The sequence below is a fragment of the Puma concolor genome, chromosome E1 (assembly GCF_028749965.1).
Source record: "Puma concolor isolate L17-30 chromosome E1, mPumCon1.1.hap2, whole genome shotgun sequence".
Lineage (NCBI taxonomy): Eukaryota > Metazoa > Chordata > Mammalia > Carnivora > Felidae > Puma > Puma concolor.
The window spans coordinates 3,258,765-3,278,425 of record NC_141680.1 but is presented as its reverse complement, the minus strand read 5'-3'; the positions used below and the strand labels follow the sequence as shown (position 1 = coordinate 3,278,425).

Below are 19,661 nucleotides of genomic sequence, written 5' to 3'. Positions count from 1 at the left end.
TATGTAGAGACTTGAGGCACCCTCTGGGCGCAGCTGGCCGGTTAGCTCAGTTGGTTAGAGCGTGGTGCTAATAACGCCAAGGTCGCGGGTTCGATCCCCGTACGGGCCACAGCGGTCTTTTTATCTTTTTTTTTTTTTTTTTTTCTTATCCCCCTTACCCATCCCTCCTCCCCTCCGCACACCTGCTGTTTTAAACCCACAAGTTTCTGCGCGGAACCGATGACTTTTGATCGCAGACGACATGGCACCCACCGCCTCTCAAATCGCTAGCACACTGCCAGGCTTGGAAGGGAGGTGCCCGGGCGGAGGGAGCCTTCCCCGGGAGGCGGTGGGGGACAGGGTCAGGTCCCGGCGGAGGAGCCCAGGGAGGCGGGGAGCGGCGGCTGCAAGTTCCCTGCTGGTGCTGTATCCGCGCTCTCGGCTCCCGAACCCCAAAGTTGCTCGGGGCCGTGTCTGCAGGGTTTGTGAACTGAGAAAGGCTAGCACGAGGACTTCCCTCAGACGGTGTAGTCGTGGCCGAGTGGTTAAGGCGATGGACTAGAAATCCATTGGGGTCTCCCCGCGCAGGTTCGAATCCTGCCGACTACGCATGCTTTTGCTTCTCCGACGTTCTGGCCGCGTCCCTCTGTGTCCAAGGTCAGGGACCGATCCCGCAGAATCTGGATGTCAGGGATCCTACACTCCCGGGGGTACCCCGAGCCAGCACTTCTGCCTAGGGTTCATATGTTTGTTTTTATTCCTTTCGACCCTGTGGGCATCCCACGGCGAGAGGGCGATGCCGAATCCCGCCGCTCTGCGGAAAGTAGTTTTAGAAAAGTCTGAAGGTGCCGCGGCCGCGCTCCGAGCGCTCTATTTCTGTAGTGCAGCTTCGGAAGGAAGCCGGGTGTCTTTGGCGCCGTGGCTTAGTTGGTTAAAGCGCCTGTCTAGTAAACAGGAGATCCTGGGTTCGAATCCCAGCGGTGCCTTTATTTCAGCCCTAGCGGGGGTTTTTAACGTTTTGTCGGTAAATCCATATTCTTTAATGGGTGTATGGGGTGCTTTTTACACCAGGGGAGCAAGGGCTCCAGTTCCGCCCTCGGAGCACCCAGATTTCCCGCTGAAACGACTTGCCACTCCCGGGACACCACCGCTCCAAAAGCTCGCCCCTCCGACCCGGCCTACGTCTTCCTTTGAGCAGCGGCTGTGGCACCGGCTGTGCGGGTGGGCTAGCCTCGAACCCCGCGAGAGGAGCCCCCACCCCCACCCCCACCCCCGCCCAGTCTCTACCCCAGGACGCCCCGGGGCGCCTGAGCCGCCTTGTTTGGTGTGGTTCTTCGTTGTATTTTGGGGGGTTGGGGCCTCAAAATTACATATGTACATATGTATTTTTAATACTTTTTTTCATTAGAAAGAATTTGGGGAGGGTGCATATTGTATATGCTGCTCTTTCACGCACAGTTACCTTCATTGGTCTTATTATACTAGCGGAAAGTCAGGGTTAGGAGTTAGCAGAGAATGCGTGCCATCCGCTTTCCTCCAAGAGGGTGCTGACGGGCTGGCACCACGAATGCGGGCAGGGTGAGAGCCGAAGAGCGGTCTTTGCGGGGGGGGGGGGGGGGGGGGGAGTGGCTCCACAAGGTCAAGCGCGGAAGCCCTGGGGGCGCACTTCTGGAACCCTGAAGCCGATCTCCAAAGGCTGTGGATGGAGGAGGCAGGAAGTAGGCGGTTGGCAGGGCCTAAACCTTCCTGGAAGACAGGCAGAAAGATCTCGATACATTGATACAAGCCTTTGGCTCCCGAACCATTCTAAAATGTCTGAGCAGAAGTATGGTCTAGAAGGAATTGCTCTCTGGAGATGACAGGTCTCGATGCCGCACCACCCAAAGTTCGTGCTAAAACGTGGACCGCATTATGTGCGTCAAGGCACACCCCGTTTTCTCCAAGGGCTCGTGAGAAGGAAGAGGAAATCACAACCCAATGCGCTCAGGGCAGGGACAGGATGCTGTGACAACACGGAGAGAAGGAGCATCTCATGGGGACTAAGAGTAGAGAGTGATCAGGGGAGGCTTTCCGGAGGAGGTGAGCTAAGTCTTGAAGACCAGTGGAAATTTGCCACACGTTCTCTTAAACGACGAGTACCATATATCAGCCAGTGTTCCGGGTGCTGGAAATACAGCAGGGAACAATAAACACAACGAAAGTGTTTTAAATATTAAATTAGACAATACACTAGATAGATGCTACATAAAAGAATAACACAAGGGATCAGAGTGTGTGTGTGTGTGTGTGTGTGCGTGCGTGCGTGCGTGCGTGTTGGGAGGGCGGAGACGGTTGGTGATAGAAATGTCAAAGGCTTGCACCAGGGCAGTTGTAGAAGACATGGAAAGGAGGGGTTAAATGCAAGGCATGTTTATGGTCGGTAAATGGTCGGATGTAGTAAATGGTCGGATGTAGAGTCTGAAAAGAGGCAGATATTCAGGATAGAGCCACAGATCTTTAGCACCTTAGCGAAGTGCTGGGGGCAGAGGTGCAAACAACTCCAATTCACCAAGAATATTTTTTCGCTCTTTCCCACCCAGTCTTTTTCAAGCAACTGTGACTACCCGAAGCCGCAGCTTAGAACTCCATTTCTCCGGGCAAAGCTTTGGCTCCTGTTAAAATCTAAAACACAGCAAATTCAACAGTAATCAGTTTACACCTCAGTTCTTGGATCCTAAAAGTGGGGTCCATGGGTGGGGCTTCAGGGAGTGGGTGAACTCTCTGATGTTGTATGCGTTTTTCTAGGGAAAAGGACCATGTTCTTTGAGGAATGTAGGGCTCGGCCTCTGCGTAGATTAGGTGCCTGAGACCAGGTGAGAGAGTGGTAACTAGAGACCTGGGGGAAAGCTGGCGCCCAAGGGGAGGAGAGAGAAATGACGAAAGGGTAAAGGGGAGGCAGATGCCAGAAGACCAGCCCCGAGCGCTTCATCCACTTGAAAAGGCCTGGGACGCTGACGGGACAGGATGGGCTGCTCTCTGCTCCCCTTCCCCGCCGCCTGGCCAGGGAGACTGGGAAAAGAAAAAAGCGAAGCGGTGAACTGAGGTCTCCTCACCAAAGTGCCTGTGGGCGGGGCATGAGGAAGGGCCCCACAAATCACAGGACTGGGCGATGGAGCAAAATGGTTCAGCCCAGAGATGCTCCGAGATCGCCGCTGGAAGAGCAGGGAAGGCAGAGCAGGTGGCGGGCAGCGGACTCCACCAGCTCCTGCGGGGACTCCAGGCAGCCCCCAGGTGAGAGCGTGGTGAGTGTAGTTAGAGCTTAGAGACCCTGAGAGGGGATAGCAGCCGGGGAGACCCTGCGAGGCCCCAAGGCCGGGTGTGCTGGCCTTAGACCACACTCCTGCCGGCGTTTGCCTCCGAGCACCTTTCTGGGGGTCTTAGACGGCAGGTAGAAGGGTCACCTTCCCGGCCATCCTAGGAGGTAAGCGGACAGCGGAGGGTAGACGGGAGGGTAGGGGGAGCCTGACTGTGCAGGCGGGAAATCCTGGAGGCAGTGCTGGTGGGGCTGTTGGACGGCAGGGACGGCCCTGGTCGTCAGACCTGGCACCTCGTCCCCAATCACGCAGGTTGGAAAGCCTGTCCCCTACCCCGCCCCGCCAGCCATTCATCTCAATGACTCCTCCTCCGTGGGTCTTCTTGGCCCCGGGAATTATTCCCTTGCCTGGGCACCTGCCCTGCTCGTGGCTTCAGGAGGATGGACAGGTGCAGGGACAGATAGAGGAGCAGATGTCCACCTAGGAATCTCAGGGCTCATTCATTGTCCCCAACCAGGCATCTCCACCGCCTATCTTTAAAGCTCTGCGCCAGAGGACTGGGTCCGAGGACGCCGGGAGCAGGCGGCAAGAGTTGAGCCCCCAGGTTATGGAGTGGCACCGAGACAATGACCACAGGGAAGCGGAAACTCGGGTGCTCAAGGTAGTCCCGGAGAGCCGCGCGGCGGTGGGGGGAGGCCGAGACCACTCCCTCCTACTTCCCCGACGTTATTTCCTGGGAGGAGTCGGCGTTCGCTGGCGGGAGCGGTGATTCCCGGACCCGGCTCGCGAGTCCACGGTACCGGGCGGGTGGTCCCTGCGGGCGCGCCGGGGCCGCTCCCCCGCCGTGAGCCGTGGCCCTCGGACCGCGGCGAGCCTGGTACGACCTCTAAAGGCGTCCGCGAGCGCACTTGCACGTCGGCTCGTTGGTCTAGGGGTATGATTCTCGCTTCGGGTGCGAGAGGTCCCGGGTTCAAATCCCGGACGAGCCCGCCTTCGGTTTTGGCGCGAAAAGCGAGGGCCGCCGCGGCCTGGCGAGCGGGAACGGCGCCCGGCGTGCAGGCGGATCTGCGACCCCGCCAAGCGAGCGGAGAGCCTGGAACAGGTGCGCTGGGAGCTCTTTTGTTCCGTTCGCACACCCGGCGGCCGTAGGGAACTCGCGGGGCACAGCCGGTCCAGGCCGGGGTGCGCAGGGCCGCGTGCGGACCTGGGCCAGCCCCGCTCATTCTGGCGCGGCGGCTGGGGTTGTGCGTGACGTGGGGTGGACCCGAGTGGGAGCGGAACCTGTCGGAAGTCGGGTCTCCGCGGCCTCGCAGGCGGCCTGCTTCCCGAGTCGCTCAGTCGCCGCCAGGAGCTCTCGCGGGTTTGTCCCAGCGGCCGGAGGGAGCAAAGCCCCGGCCCAGGGCGCGCTGGGCACCAGATCCTCGAGTCGCAGAGCGTGCTCTTCAGCTCCTTCCTCGTTAGTATAGTGGTGAGTATCCCCGCCTGTCACGCGGGAGACCGGGGTTCGATTCCCCGACGGGGAGAAGCGTGTCGCCTTTTGCCCTTTTCTTCCTATAACAAATCCCACTTGCAACCAAGCAACCGTCCTGGGCTGTGGGGTGGAGATTTTTTTTTTTTTAATAAGAGGAAGGAAAGGGAAGGAAGAAGGTAAAAGATAGTGGGTCCTCACTCGTTCTAAAAGCTCGGCGCTCAGCCCTCTGTGGTGGCTAGAGGATCCCGACAGACCCCTGATCCCGGAGAGGGCGGCGAAAAGTTCTAAAACTGAAGGCTACTGCGTTGGCCGGGAATCGAACCCGGGTCAACTGCTTGGAAGGCAGCTATGCTCACCACTATACCACCAACGCCCGCTGGCGAACCTTGCTCCCGACGCTAGAACTTCCGAACGTGCGCAGGCGCGGGGCCTGCGAGAAGCCCCCTTCGAGCTCGAGCGCAGGACGCACGTCAAGGAAGCCGCGACCGAGGCGGCAGGTGACACGCAGCCTACAGATGAGAAACCGAAGTTCAGAGGACCTATGTGAAGGGGCTTTCGGAGTCACTGGGAGAGCCTCGGTTATATCTAAGACTTGTCTGGGGGGCCAGGACTGCCGCGACACCGCGTGGGCTTTGTCACCCCCAGAAACAAGTCCCAAACGCACAGATCGCTTCTCTGTTGGGCGAACCCGATGTGTCGCAAGGTTGAAGAACTGAGCCTTGCGCCAAGCGCGCCTGAGCACATCTACCCACAGTAGGAGCTTTGATTCCTAGGTGTTCACTCCCGGCTCTCGAAAGGACTCGGACAGAACCTTCGGGGCCGGCCCCGAGGCTGTGGCTCCGCCCCTTATCGCTGACGATCGATCTGTTCACGAGATCCGTGCAGCCCCTGGCTCGGGGAGGCCTCGTGGCGCAACGGTAGCGCGTCTGACTCCAGATCAGAAGGTTGCGTGTTCAAATCACGTCGGGGTCACAGAAGCTCGCAATTTTAGATGTATGTTGATATTTTTCGGAGAAAGAAAGGGGGGGAAAAAAGATTTGTTTCTACGAATGAAAAAAATACAAACCTCAGCGTTCCTGTGATTTTGCTTTTCCCAAAGTGTATGGATTTTCTCCTAAAATACAAATGTTGGAACGTCTATTGCAGCTTTCCAGTAGTGATCCTTTTAATCTCAGATATTTTAGGTATCCCAACACAAACTGTTCACGGGGAGCTGCGAGTTCTTGTTCAGAAAATGTACTTGGAACAATAAAGATTCTTTATTGGAAGGGATGCAGCAAGAATTGATAATTATTATAAGTAACAATTAATGAATTAAAGAGATGTTCTCCAGGGGCGCCTGGGTGGCTTAGTCGGTTGGGCCTGCGACTTGAGCTCAGGTCATGATCTCGTGGTTTGTGAGTTGGAGCCCTGCTAGGGAATCTGTGCTGACAGCTCAGAGCCTGAATCCTGCTTCAGATTCTGTCTGCCCCTCCCCTGCTCATGCTCTGTCTCTCTCTGTCTCTCAATAATAAACATTAAAAAAAAAGAGAGAGAGAGATGTTCTCCAGGCTTCTCAATGGTGACTAGAAGCCACCTGCATTTTTGCTGCTTCTGGTCTATTGGGGGACCAAAGAAATACAGGCCAGCCACTCTATAAGCCTTGTCTTTCCCAGCAGGCAATTCTTCCCGGACATCTCTTTCCTTAACAGTGTTTGTTTGAAAGTACCAGACCTGGGCTGGGCCAGCTCTGCACCCCGCACAGGGCAGACACCTGCACGATGTTTGGCCCTCCCCGTCTGCTCCGCTCCCTGTCTGCTCTCCCGGTTCAGTGAACTGCATTTAATTCGTAAAGAACCTCTTGCTCTCATCCACTGGGGCCAGGTGATGCCTTAGTCATAATGATAGCTGACACTGAGGGCTTGCTGTGGGCCAGCCACGGAGCCAAGCGCTTCAGAGACCTTTCCTCAATTAATCCTGATAGCCAGCTTGCAAGGCTGTATAACCATGCCCATCTTAGAGCTGACACTCAGCAGGATTGATCCGTTTGCCAAGCAACACAGATTGCAAGTGGTGGGCTCAGAGGCAAACGCGTAATGCCCAAGCCCACAGGCTTTCTCCTGCATGGTGTTCCCTAAGAGCCCACCTGAGGAGTGACCAGGTAAGGTTAGTGGCCCTAGGGGAAGGGAGGATGACCTCCGAGTGTGGTTTATGGTCCAGAAGAGCCCTGGGATTAGGGATGGGATGTTTGTAGTCTAGAGACCAAATCCAGTCCACAGACACGTTTGGTGACTGATTTGCCAACATTGACAGCTCAGTCAATTTCACACGCAAATCTAGATTCCTAGCTTCTCTTGAAAATTCAAAAGATCTGTCCACACCTGGGGGCTACGCTTTCACATAGTAACAATCCACTAGAGCGGAGTCTTGCCTCTGTCTTTCAGACATGCCTTCCCCCTTTGACACACTCCCCATCACGGAAGCTGAGGTCCATCATACACCAACCTAGGGACGATCCAAAAAACCTGGGGTTCGGAAAAAGCCTGGATTTTTTGGCAGAAACAGGACAGTGAGTTCCCACCCTGACCCCTTTTGCTTCAGATACGTAGCACTGATAGATAAAATATAAAATATAGAGAACTAAAAGGCCATAGAAAGGCTTACAAATGAACAATTCAGTAGTCCAAATGCAAAACCTTGAACTGGGCCGATGAAGGAAACAGGATCCTGACTGGGGACAGAGAGGGAAGCCAGAGCCTCAGCGCTATCCTTGTATCAGAAAAGGAGGCTGTAAAACAAACCACCAACTCCCTGCCTGGAACCACAGGCCCGAAAGGGCAGGAGGACTCAGATGTGGCTCAAGACCAGAAACACGTCCAACTTTCCCTCTCCCCCATGATTGCATTTGAGATACCCTCAATATCACAGTGAGGCAGGAGCCCCCAAATACCATGATAAGACCTGATTTTTTGACTGGGAGCGAGGAGGTAACAGCAATGGCCAGATTGTAGGTCAGGGAGCAATGTGTGACATGAAGAGAGAGAGAGAAAACAACAAAATGAAACACTCTTCTGGCCCAGACGACATTACAAACCCAAATCCCAAAACGTATGAAGAAGCATAACTGGAACAGAGACAATAATTGGAAGATATGAAAATAAGTGTACGGGGCAGTCCGGCAGAGAATTTAAAGTAAGTGTGACTGGGATATGTAAAAAGATAAATAACAAAATCAAATCATGAGACAAAAAGACAAAGATTCAATAAAGTCATATGGATAGGCAACTGACCAATTAGAAATCTCACACATGGGCGCCTGGGTGGCGCAGTCGGTTAAGCGTCCGACTTCAGCCAGGTCACGATCTCGCGGTCCGTGAGTTCGAGCCCCGCGTCAGGCTCTGGGCTGATGGCTCAGAGCCTGGAGCCTGTTTCCGATTCTGTGTCTCCCTCTCTCTCTGCCCCTCCCCCGTTCATGCTCTGTCTCTCTCTATCCCAATAAATAAACGTTGAAAAAAAAAATTAAAAAAAAAAAGAAATCTCACACATGGATGACAGATGTAATAAAAGAAGTCTAGGTAGGGGTGCCTGGCTGGCTCAGTCGGTTAAGCCTCCGACTCTAGGTTTCGGCTCAGGTCATGATCTCGTGGTTTCCTGAGTTCAAGGTCCACATTGGGCTCTGCGCCGACAGTGCAGAGCCTGCTTGGAATTCTCTCTCTCTCTCTCCCTCTCTCTGTGCCCCTCCCCTACTCACACTGTCTGTCTCTCTTAAAATAAATAAACTTTAAAAAAAAAAGTCTATCTTACATCTTAAACTGGGAACAGTCTGAGAGAGATTTAGCTATTAAAAAAAAAATAGAACTCAAGAATTTACCCAAAACACAGCACAGAACAGACGGACGAGAAATTTCAAAAGCATGAAAAAACAAGCTAACTGATGTGGAAGATAGATTTAGAAGCTCTGGTTACCTCCAGAGGAGTTTCAGAAAAAAGACGATAGAAAATAGTAAAGAAACAGTATACATAGACTTAATTATTACATTTTTGCACTGAAGCTTCACCTGGATGCCTTTTATTTCACACACACACACACACACACACACACACACACACACACATCAGAAGCAAACAGGGAAAAATTGGTTAAGATTGAAATAATTGAATAGTAGTTATGCAATTGCTTTAAAAAGTATTCCTGTGGGAATGCAAGCTGGTGCAGCCACTCTGGAAAACAGTATGGAGTTTCCTCAAAAAACTAAAAACAGAACTACCCTATGACCCAGCAATTGCACCACTAGGCATTTATCCATGGGATACAGGTGTGTTGTTTCTAAGGGACACATGCACCCCCATGTTTATAGCAGCCCTATCGACAATAGCCAAAGTATGGAAAGAGCCCAAATGTCCATCGATGGATGAATGGATAAAGAAGATGCGGTATATATATACAATGGAGTATTATTCGGCAATCAAAAAGAAGGAAATCTTGCCATTTGCAACTATGTGGATGGAACTGGAGGGTATTACGCTACGTGAAATTAGTCAGAGAAAGACAAAAATCATATGACTTCATTCATGTGAGAACTTTAAGAGACAAAACAGATGAACATAAGGGAAGGGAAACAAAAATAATATAAAAACAAGGAGGGAGACAAAACAGAAGAGACTCATAAATATGGAGAACAAACTGAGGGTTACTGGAGGGTGTGGGAGGGAGGATGCACTAAATGGGGGCGGGGCATTAAGGAATCTACTCCTGAAATCATTGTTGCACCATATGCTAATTAATTTGGATGTAAATTTAAAAAAATAAAAAATTAAATTAAAAAAATAAAATAAGATAAAATCATAGCAGATAGCATGCAAAATAAAAGCTCATTTAAAGATCAATTTTAGGGTTATCTGGGTGGCTCAGTTGGTTGGGCGTCCAACTTTGGGTCCGGTCGTGGTCTCACAGTTTGTGCATTCAAGCCCTGCATCCAGCTTTGCGCTGACTCTGTGGAGACAGCTTAGGATTTGCTCTCTCCCCCTGTCTCTGCCCCTCCCCTTCTCTCTCTCTCTCTCTCTCTCTCTCTCTCCCCCTCAAAAATAAACATTAACAAATAATAATAAAGATCAATTTTACTTCTTGGTGTGAAAAAAAAAAAGTATTCCTGGTATTTGAAATATTTTGTAATCTTTTTTTTCCATATTTATTTTGGTGGTAAAATACACTTACCATAAAATTTACCATCTTAACCATTTTAATGTGTACAACTCAGGGGGTTGTAGTATGGTTACACAGTTGTTCACCAATCACCACAATGTAATTACGGAATGTTTTCTTTTTTTTATTATTTTTCATTTTTTTTAAGTCTATTTGAGAGAAAGAAAGCACAAGTTGGGGAGGGGCAGAGAGAGAGGGTAGTGGAGAGAGACAATCCCAAGCAGGCTCTGCATGGTTGGTGGAGAGCCCGATGCGGGGCTCGAACTCATGAACTGTGAGATCTTGAGCCTAAGTCCCCCACTTAACTGACTGAGCCACCCAGGCACCCCCAGAACATTTTCATCGCTCTGAAAAGAAACCCCTGTAGTCATTGGCCATCCCTCCCCATTTCCCCCGCCCCCTTGGGAGTATTGGCCAGGTTCCCCCCAAACCAGCCCCTTCCAGATCCTTCTGAGTCTACTCCTCATTCCTGAAAGAGGCTTATTGGTTGATACTGAGAATTCGTGTCTTGACATTTCTTTGGGGGAGATTCCATTATGAGAAATACAAGGGACTAACATCTATGCATCCCGAGCGTTATAGTATCCCAGCCATCCTGCCCTGAACACATCCTGTCCCTTTAGAACACGATCCTGGGGCGCCTGGGTGGCACAGTCGGTTAAGCGTCCGACTTCAGCCAGGTCACGATCTCGCGGTCTGTGAGTTCGAGCCCCGCATCAGGCTCTGGGCTGATGGCTCAGAGCCTGGAGCCTGTTTCCGATTCTGTGTCTCCCTCTCTCTCTGCCCCTCCCCCGTTCATGCTCTGTCTCTCTCTGTCCCAAAAATAAATAAACGTTGAAAAAAAAAATTTAGAACACGATCCAATCCTGCCCCTTCCCAGTCTTGGGAAAATACGCCCCAGCAAGAAGGTCACTGACAACTCCCCCTCACTGACCTCTCCAGAAGCTCTGGGGTAAACAACAGGGATTTTGTTCACTAACTTGAACAGGCAGCTGATGGTTGCCTAGCCGATAGAACAGCTAGTTTTTGTTTTGTTTTGTGGTTTATGAATAATGCAAATCCCGGTCCTGTGCTGGCCCCGTCAAATATTCCTGAAAGGCCAAATATCTTCTGGCAAAATGTGCGAGTGGGAATTTAAAGACCGTGGAGGGACGGGGACACTGTATGGGATCGATCAGGCATATCCCACCCTTGCACTGCGTCTCCTGACACATTCCAGAAACATCTCCCTTCGCTAGGTCATGAGGAATAAAGGAGGCTGCAGGGGATAGAATTTTCACAAAGCTTTTCATTAGCTAGTCTCTCTAGGCCAAGTACGTTGATGAAGTCACTACAGTTGAGGTGGGCTCTCTCCCTGATCTCGGGAAGCGGGGTTAAGCTGACCCTAAGTAAAAACAATCCACCTCCAGAAGCAAAATTATTTTTTCACAAATGGCAGAGGGGTGCCCTTGGTTGCCAAATCTCTGGAGATACCTCATCACACACAGATCTCTGAACTTTTGTATTAACCATGGGCTCCCCAGAATGAAATTGCAAGCCACACAGCTTGTGGTACACAGCTATTTCTACCCCCCACCCCTTGGTGTTTTCACTACAGTGGCTACGAGAGACACTCACTTTACCAGGAGCCTTTGCAGTAGTCATGTGACACAGTTTTGGCCAAGGAGAAATCTATTGGGTACTTCTGGAAAGGCTTCTGCTTATCCTGATAAAAGGGGCACAGACCATTGGCCGCCATCTCGCACTCATAAGGAACATGTGAAGAGATTCACAGAAAGGCAATCCAGATCTCTAACAAAACAGCTACGTACTTGCTGACTTCTTGCTACGCAGGAGAAAATAGATCCCTATTGTTTGTGCCATTGTTAACTGGGCCTTCTGCAACTTGCAGCCAAAAGCATTAGGAAATGATCGAGAAACCCATAAGCACTTCTTGGATTTACATTTGGCTGAATTATATGAAACTGGTGTCTTTGTAGGTCAAATGATTGACTCTCAACAGTTTCACGTCATTTATTCAAACTCTATGACTAAGAACCCTTGAGGCTGGGTCTGTAGATGTGCGTCCGTGAGTATTCTTTTGACCCCAAATAACCAAACCCTCAAGTCAATGCATTAGGGAAAGTGCAGAATAGGCGTCCAGGGGCTCAACAACATCATCAAAGCCTTGGGTTCTTCCCAGGTCTCTCTTCTGCCTTCTACGAGGTCAAGCTTCATTCTCAGGCTGCTTCCTTCAGGAGTACCACCAGCAGCAAGGTGTGCTTTGTGGAGGAAAGGAGTTCTGCCCAGCATTCTGGACAAGAATCCTAAAAGTCCCACTAACTGGGTCACTTGGGTCACACGCTTATCCCCCGAACCATGACCGTGATTCTGGTCGTGGTGTAAATCGATCAGCATCCAATCCTGGGTTTGCGATGGTGTCAGCTTCCCTCTCAGATCCACAACATTTTGGGTGCTTTCTGGAAGTGGGAATGGCTAGGAGAATGGACACTGGCTAGGTAACCACGTTGTCCACAAGAGGTCTCCACCAAGTTGGAGATTAGGAGTTGGCAGAAACAGAAACCACTGGAGTGGAATCCGTAGTCACTTGGTTGTTTCCATACCTGGGCTATTATAAATACTGCTCAGTGAACATGGGAATACAGATATTTTTTTGAATTTTGCCTTCCTTTTCTTTGGATAAATACTCAGAGGTAGAATTGCCAGACCCTACGGTAGTCCTATCTTTAAGTTTTTGATGACTCCGTGCTGTTTTCCACAGTGGCTGCACCAATTTACATTCCTACCAACCGTGCACAAGGGCTCCCTTTTCTCACATCCTCACCGGTGCTTGTCACTTCCCATCTTTTGGATGATAACCATTCGAACAGGTGTGAAGCTATGTCTCATTGTGGTTTTGATTTGCATTTCCTTGATGATTAATGATGTCAAGCATCTTTCTCGTATTTCTTGGCCGTCCGTATGTCTTTGGAGAAACGTCTATTCCGATCTTCAGCCCGTTTTTAAATCAGCTTGTTTTTTTGCTGTTAAAAAGTTGTATGAGTTCATTAGGTATTGGGGGTATCCGCCCCTTATCAGGTATACGCTTTGCAAATATTTTTTTCCCATGCACCACCTTGCCTTTTCGTTTGTCGACGGTTTCCTTTGCAGAGGCCTTCAGTTTGCTGAAGTCACGCTTGTTTGTTTTTGCTCTTGCTTTTGACTGTGTTGTCAGAGTTAAAAAATAACAATATGGGTCGCCTGGGTGGCGCAGTCGGTTAAGCGTCCGACTTCAGCCAGGTCACGATCTTGCGGTCCGCGAGTTCGAGCCCCGCGTCGGGCTCTGGCCTGATGGCTCAGAGCCTGGAGCCTGTTTCCGATTCTGTGTCTCCCTCTCTCTCTGCCCCTCCCCCGTTCATGCTCTGTCTCTCTCTGTCCCAAAAATAAATAAACGTTGGAAAAAAAAAAAGAAAAAAAAATTTTTTTAAAATAACAATAATTATTGCCAAGGCCTATGTCAAGAAACCTACAGCCTGTGTTTTCTTATAGGAGTCTTATGGTTTCAGGTCTTACGTCCCAGTCTTTAATTAATCACTTTTCAGTTCATTTTTGGGTCTAGTGTAAGACAGTGATCCCAGTTTCGTTCTTTTGCCTGTGTACCTGTCCAGTTTTCCCAGCCCCATTCATTGAGGAGACCGCCCTTTCCCCATTGTGTATTCTTGGCAACTTTTTCATAAATTAATTAACCATATATGTGTGAGTTTATTGCTGGGCTCTCTGCTCAGTCCCATCGATCTATGCGGCGGTGTTTACGCCAATACCTCGTTGTGTGAATTACTGTAGCTTTGTAATACAGCCTGAAATCTGGGAGCGTGATGTCTTGTCACTAGCTTTGTTCTTTCTCCATTGCTTTGGCCAGTTGGATTCTTTGGCAGTTCCATACAAATTTGGTACTTTTTTTTTTTTTTTTTTTTCTACTTCTGTAGAATATGTAACTGGAATTTTGATGGAGGTTGCATGGAATCTGTAGATTGTAGCGGGGGGAACAAGGGAGTTTGCTTCACAAACGGCGCTGGCATAATGAACTCCCCGTGTGTCCGAAACAAAGACCCTGGTCCCTACATACAGAAGGATACATCCCAGATACATTAAAATTTTAAATTAAAGGAAAAAGATACCTTGACTCCCGGACAAGGTAAACTTTGCTCAGCCAGAACCCCAGCGATATTCCGCCTCTAACTTTGGGCCCCACCCGCTACGTCACGGGGTGTCCAGCCAATGAGAATTGGGCATGGACAGCGCGCTCAGCCAATGGGGTCACGGCGGGAGATTTGAAAGGGCCTCAGCGGGGGGAGGGCCTGGCAGGTTCAGTCGTTTGCCCGGGGCCCGGAAGGTGGCCGTGCTCGGGCTCCAGGTGAGCCGGCTCCCTTTCGCGGGTCTTGCGCTGGGAGAGGCCAGGCGATCGGGCAGGTCGGGGGTCCGTTGGGCGGGCCCGCGCGCACCCGTGGGGCTGCTGGGAGCTCCAGGGTAGAGGGAGGGTCCCGAACTGGCGGTGCGCAGGGAGAGGGCGGGGGCGGCGAGACCAGCACCCCAGTGCGCCCCGATGAGCCAGCGAGCTGACCTGCTCCGTTTCACCGGCCCCAGGCCTGCGCTTCCGGCTAGATCGGTCCGATCCCTCCCTCTCTCGCTCCCTCTTTTTTTTCTGCTTCCTACAGCCCTGTTTCCCTTGTCTGCCCAGCTCTCCTCCCCCCTTTCCCTCCCAGGATGGCCCAGAAGGAGAACGCCTACCCCTGGCCCTACGGCCGGCAGACGGTAAGGGCTGTCCCACTTCCCCTCCCCCCACCCGCATGGAGAGTTCCTGCCTGGGGATTTGAGGTCCCGCAGGGGCCGGGGGCGGGGCGGAATCCTCCAAATCGCCCTCGGTTTTGCTCCGACGTCTGGGTCCCAAGAGTTTGCTGGCTGGAACCCGGTCCGGTCATTAGCAACTACATCCTATCAGGCGCTGCCAACTTGAATCTGACCCGCCTGCGAGGACCGTCTACAGGGTTGAGCCTCCTTGTCACGTATACATGCTATCTCGGCCGAGCAGACAGGTTCCGTGGTTCCCAACCCTTATCCCGAAATAATAGACTAAGTAGGAAATAGAAATAGACTCTGAACGGGCTTATGTAAGTTTAAAAGATTAATAATTTGGAGTCTGTTTTAACGACTGGTGTGAAGGAAAGATCTAAAGAGATTTATTTTCCAGTTGTCCTACGACCTTTTCAGTGGCGAGTCTAGTCTCTGATTTGAAATGCCACCTTTATTGTATGAAATGCCCCCCTGTATGTGGGTCTGTTTCTGGACCCTGTTTTGTTCAGCTTGCTCATCTGTAACTTCTGTGCTCGTATCATTGCTCGGGAATGGGTTTTTAGGGCACCAGGTTTTCATCTTCTCTTGGCTAAGAACAAGGAAGGGGCTCTCGTAGGCTTTGCTCCCTCGTCGGTGGGGCTTGGGTATCCTGCAGCGTCCATCTATCCCCTTGCCCACCAGCTCGCCTCCTCGTGGAGCACTTATCGAGGCTCTCAAGAATGGAGGCTGAGGGGTGCCTGGGTGGCCCAGTGGGTTAAGCGACCGATTCTTGGTTTCGGCTCAGGTCCTGATCTCACGGTTTCATGAGATCCAGCGCCACATCAGGCTCTGCGGTGACAGCGTGGATGGAGCCTGCTTGGGATTCTCCCTCTCCTTCTCTCGCTACCCCTCCCCTGCTCACGCTGTCTCTGTCTCTCCCAAAATAAATAAACTTAAAAGAAAAAAAAAGAACGGAGACTGAAATAGAAACCATTGTCATGTCTACAGTGACAAAAAACAGATGTATATATTACTCGGAGAAATAGCAAGTGAGAAGTGGTCCGGGGGCATCAGAGTAGCCCTCGCTGCCTCCAGAGCCTCTTGTTGCAAAGGGGTAAATACTGGAATTTGTTGCAACATTCAAGACCTCCAGGACCTCAGCTAAGCCTTATGAGACTGAGCTTTTTAGGGAGAGTGAGGGTGCCTCTGCCGATCCTTGAATTGGGGGCATTTGTTAACCTGCCCTCTACTGCCCGCTGGGATGGGAGCTGGTGTGAATGAGCGTGGGGTTGCAGATGGACCGGACTGTAGAGGTTGGACAGTTTCGTGCCTGAGAATGTGGTGTGGGCCAGGGCCAAAGAGGTGAAATGTTCGGTGTTGGGGTGACTGAGTCCTTTTTAAAAAAAATTTTTTTTTAATGTTTATTTTTGAGGAAGAGAGAGAGAGAGAGTGCGTGAGCGGGGGAGGGGGCAGAGAGAGAAAGAGAGAGACACACACAGAATCCGAAGCAGGCTTGAGGCTCAGAGCTGTCAGCACCGAGCCCAATGCGGGGCTCGAACTCAGGAACCGTGAGATCATGACCCGAGCTGAAGTCGGATGCTTAACCGACAGGGCCATGGTGCCCCAAGTCCTCTGCTTCTTATCTCAGGCCACCTTAGGTTGCTTACTAAGAACCCATTTTATGGGCTCCCCGGTGGCTCAGTCAGTGGACCATCTGACTCTTCATTTCCGTTCAGGTCATGCTGTCACGGTTCTTGGGATCGAGCCCCGCTTTGGGCTCTGTGCTGACAATGGAGAGCCTGATTGGGATTCTCTCTCTCCCTATCTCTCTGCCCCTCCCCTGCTCTCTCTCTCAAAATAAATAAGCATAAAAAAAAAAAAAAAAGAAGAACCTATTTTAATACAGAGCGATGAGGAGTGGAGCTTTGGGAGTTTTGGGCAAAACTGTGGTCTCAGTGTTCCTCTTTGAACAGGTGGGTGGCTGGGTGACCCTCAGCAAGTACTGAAATGCTGCTGGTAGCACATTCCAAGCGGGTCCCTGGAACAAAGGCACCCTCAGAGCTCCCCCTGCTCCTTCTCAGACTCAGCCTGGCCTGAACACCCTGCCCCAGAGGGTCCTCCGGAAGGAGCCTGCCACCCCATCCGCGCTTGTCCTCATGAGCCGCTCCAACACCCAGCCCACAGGTAACCGGGACCCGGGAGAGGATTGAGCTGGGCGGACCAGGGTCTAGGGGGTGGGTGCAGGGATGAAGATATCAAAGGAGGGCCTCAACTCCCCTGTCGTTTGCTTAGCCGCCCCTGGCCAGAAGGCGGTAGAGAACAGCAGTGGGACCCCCAACTTCTCCATGTGAGTACCCAAGCCTTGGGGTGGCGGGGGAGGAGACAGGACAGGGACTAGGTAGGAAACGGGAGAGGTAGCCGCTCGGGGCAGGAGCGCCTGGTCCCTCCTCCACTCCCTCCGGAGGGAAACAGGGCTCAGGGAGTCCCCACCTCGGGGGAACGCCCGGCCGTCACTCGGCTGCCTTCCTCCCACTTCCAAGCAGGCGATCCTTCACCATCGATGACTTTGAGATTGGGCGTCCTCTGGGCAAAGGCAAGTTTGGCAACGTGTACCTGGCTCGGGAGAAGAAAAGCCATTTCATCGTGGCGCTCAAGGTCCTGTTCAAGTCTCAGATAGAAAAGGAGGGTGTGGAGCACCAGCTTCGCAGGGAGATCGAAATCCAGGCCCATCTGCAGTACGAGCCCCTGTGCGCCGACCCAAGCCCCTCCCAGCTCCTCCCTCCGCTCCCCTTTCACCCCCGCCCCATCCAGACTGCCTCTTCCGCTGCCACTTAGCGCCCCGGAGCTCCCAGTCCCCAACGGGACCCCGGTTTGCCCCACGTGGCACTGTTGTCTTTCCCATTCCCTTCTGTCAGGGTGCAACCTGAGTCCTCCCTTCCCTCCTCCAGGCACCCCAACATCTTGCGTCTCTACAACTATTTCTACGACCGCCGAAGGATCTACTTGATTCTGGAGTATGCCCCCCGGGGCGAGCTCTACAAGGAGCTGCAGAAGAGCCGCACTTTTGACGAGCAGCGAACAGCCACGGTCCGGGCGGGTGGGCGCCTGGGGCACCGGCAGGGGCCCGAGGCTGGGGGCCCCCGCTGCTTGTAGCTTGAGGTCCAGCCTTGTCTGACATCCTGTCATTGCCCCCACCCCCACCCCCCAGATCATGGAGGAGCTGGCGGACGCTCTGTTGTACTGCCACGGGAAGAAGGTGATTCACAGAGACATAAAGCCAGAGAATCTGCTCTTGGGGCTCCAGGGAGAGCTGAAGATCGCCGACTTTGGCTGGTCTGTGCATGCCCCCTCCCTGAGGTATGGTGGGCCAGGAGCCCTGCCCTAGGGGCGAATGGCTGGGGCGGTCAAAATAATACCACTACAGAGCTCGTTACCTAGACACATGTGGGTTTGTCCTCCTGTCCGTAGAGACACAGCAATATCTTTCCAAGAATCGGAGACCCGCAATTTTGTTGCCCAGATTTCCTGCTGAATATGTTGGGACCCTCTTACCATGTTGCTCAGGATGTTCCCCCATCATCTGTAATGGCTCCATAGTATTGCACGATAGACATGGAACCTGATATATTTCATTGCTTCCTGGACTTTTGACATGTCCCCAGTTTTTCCTTCACCCCCCGTTTTTCCTTTACTTCTAAGATGAGCGTTGCCCTTAGATCTGATTATTTCCAGGTACATCCCCCTGTGTGCCATTCTACCTCTATTTTTTTCATAATGTTTATTTATTTATTTTTGAGGTGTGGGGGGAGGGAGAGGCAGAGAGAGAGAGAGGGAGACACAGAGTCCGAAGCAGGCTCCAGGCTCCGAGCTGTCCGCACAGAGCCTGACGCGGGGCTTGAACTCACGGACCGCGAGATCATGACCTGAGCCGAAGTCGGACGCTCAACCGACTGAGCCACCCAGGCGCCCCACTTTGGGTTGTACCTAGTCCTGCCCCCGGGACCCTGTCAGAGTCTGGTTGAGACACCCCGCTGGCGCATGCTGGGGGTCGCTTGGCTGTTGAATGGCGGGGAAAAGAGAGGCCATCTTTATCTGGGGTCTCTTTCCCCCCCTCTCCAATCCACCCAGGAGGAAGACGATGTGTGGCACCTTGGACTACCTGCCTCCAGAAATGATTGAAGGGCGCACGCACAACGAGAAGGTGGATCTGTGGTGCATCGGGGTCCTTTGCTATGAGCTGCTGGTGGGAAACCCGCCCTTCGAGAGCGCTTCACACAATGAGACCTATCGACGCATCGTCAAGGTAGGAGGGTGGGCCCCAGTGCCTGGCGGGGGCTTCGCACAGAGGCCAGGGGCCGGCAGGGCCTGGGCCCTAGGTCATTGTCCAAGTGAACTGGGTGGTCAGGGATAAAGCTACGGGGGCCCTTCTTCCTCTCCTTCTGCAGGTAGACCTGAAGTTCCCCCCATCCGTGCCCACGGGAGCCCAGGACCTCATCTCCAAGCTGCTCAAGCATAATCCCTCCGAACGGCTGCCCTTGGCCCAGGTCTCAGCCCACCCTTGGGTCCGGGCCCACTCTCGGAGGGTGCTGCCTCCCTCCGCCCTTCAGTCTGTCCCGTGACTTGTCCCTGTCACTCATTCGGTTGTGTCTGTCTGTATGCCTGTATCTGTGTATTTGGAAGGAGGGGTACCCGGCCTGTTCCTCTGTCTGTCTTCTACCTCCTTTTTATTTAATAAAGGCTGAAGCTTTTTATACAGAAGCATTTATATGGAAGCTTTTTATAGGGACGAGTTTAGACTTTCACAGGTAGAGACTGCTGTGGGGGAAGTTTCCCCTAGAGGGAGGGGATGGGGGCCAGGCAGGCACCGCACCGACGTCCCCAGCCAGCAGCCACCCTTGTTCTGTTCCCAGCCACCCCCGTCATTTCT

At 52.3% G+C, this 19,661-nt stretch overlaps 1 protein-coding gene, 1 long non-coding RNA gene and 5 other non-coding genes across 19 annotated transcripts; all 7 read left to right on the top strand.

Moving 5' to 3' along the window:
- Window positions 1–35: 35 nt before the first annotated feature.
- TRNAI-AAU (transfer RNA isoleucine (anticodon AAU)) lies at window positions 36–109 on the top strand. Its single transcript has one exon. It is a non-coding gene; the product is annotated as a tRNA-Ile (tRNA).
- Window positions 110–506: 397 nt separating this feature from the next.
- TRNAS-AGA (transfer RNA serine (anticodon AGA)) lies at window positions 507–588 on the top strand. The gene has a single exon. It is a non-coding gene; the product is annotated as a tRNA-Ser (tRNA).
- A 303-nt stretch (window positions 589–891) lies between these two features.
- TRNAT-AGU (transfer RNA threonine (anticodon AGU)) lies at window positions 892–965 on the top strand. The gene has a single exon. It is a non-coding gene; the product is annotated as a tRNA-Thr (tRNA).
- Window positions 966–4,035: 3,070 nt separating this feature from the next.
- Window positions 4,036–19,492, top strand: AURKB (aurora kinase B). Of its 13 annotated transcripts, none has more exons than XM_086685940.1 (9): window positions 14,206–14,318; window positions 14,620–14,716; window positions 16,816–16,918; window positions 17,027–17,081; window positions 17,275–17,469; window positions 17,683–17,821; window positions 17,943–18,091; window positions 18,863–19,037; window positions 19,180–19,492. In XM_086685940.1, the coding sequence occupies exons 2-9, from the start codon at window positions 14,669–14,671 to the stop codon at window positions 19,351–19,353; spliced, it is 1,038 nt and encodes a 345-aa protein (XP_086542066.1). In that variant the 5' UTR covers window positions 14,206–14,318; window positions 14,620–14,668; the 3' UTR covers window positions 19,354–19,492. The 13 variants fall into 13 exon arrangements, 12 of the variants coding, with proteins under 12 accessions (XP_086542059.1, XP_086542065.1, XP_086542058.1 ...); XM_086685941.1 differs by having other exon boundaries at window positions 14,207–14,318; window positions 17,278–17,469; XM_086685934.1 differs by having other exon boundaries at window positions 14,223–14,318; window positions 14,643–14,716.
- On the top strand, window positions 4,190–4,261 carry TRNAP-CGG (transfer RNA proline (anticodon CGG)). The gene has a single exon. It is a non-coding gene; the product is annotated as a tRNA-Pro (tRNA).
- Window positions 4,381–5,881, top strand: LOC147574024 (uncharacterized). The gene is made up of 2 exons (XR_015243833.1): window positions 4,381–4,740; window positions 4,954–5,881. It is a non-coding gene; the product is annotated as an uncharacterized LOC147574024 (long non-coding RNA).
- On the top strand, window positions 5,644–5,715 carry TRNAW-CCA (transfer RNA tryptophan (anticodon CCA)). The gene has a single exon. It is a non-coding gene; the product is annotated as a tRNA-Trp (tRNA).
- Window positions 19,493–19,661: the final 169 nt, after the last annotated feature.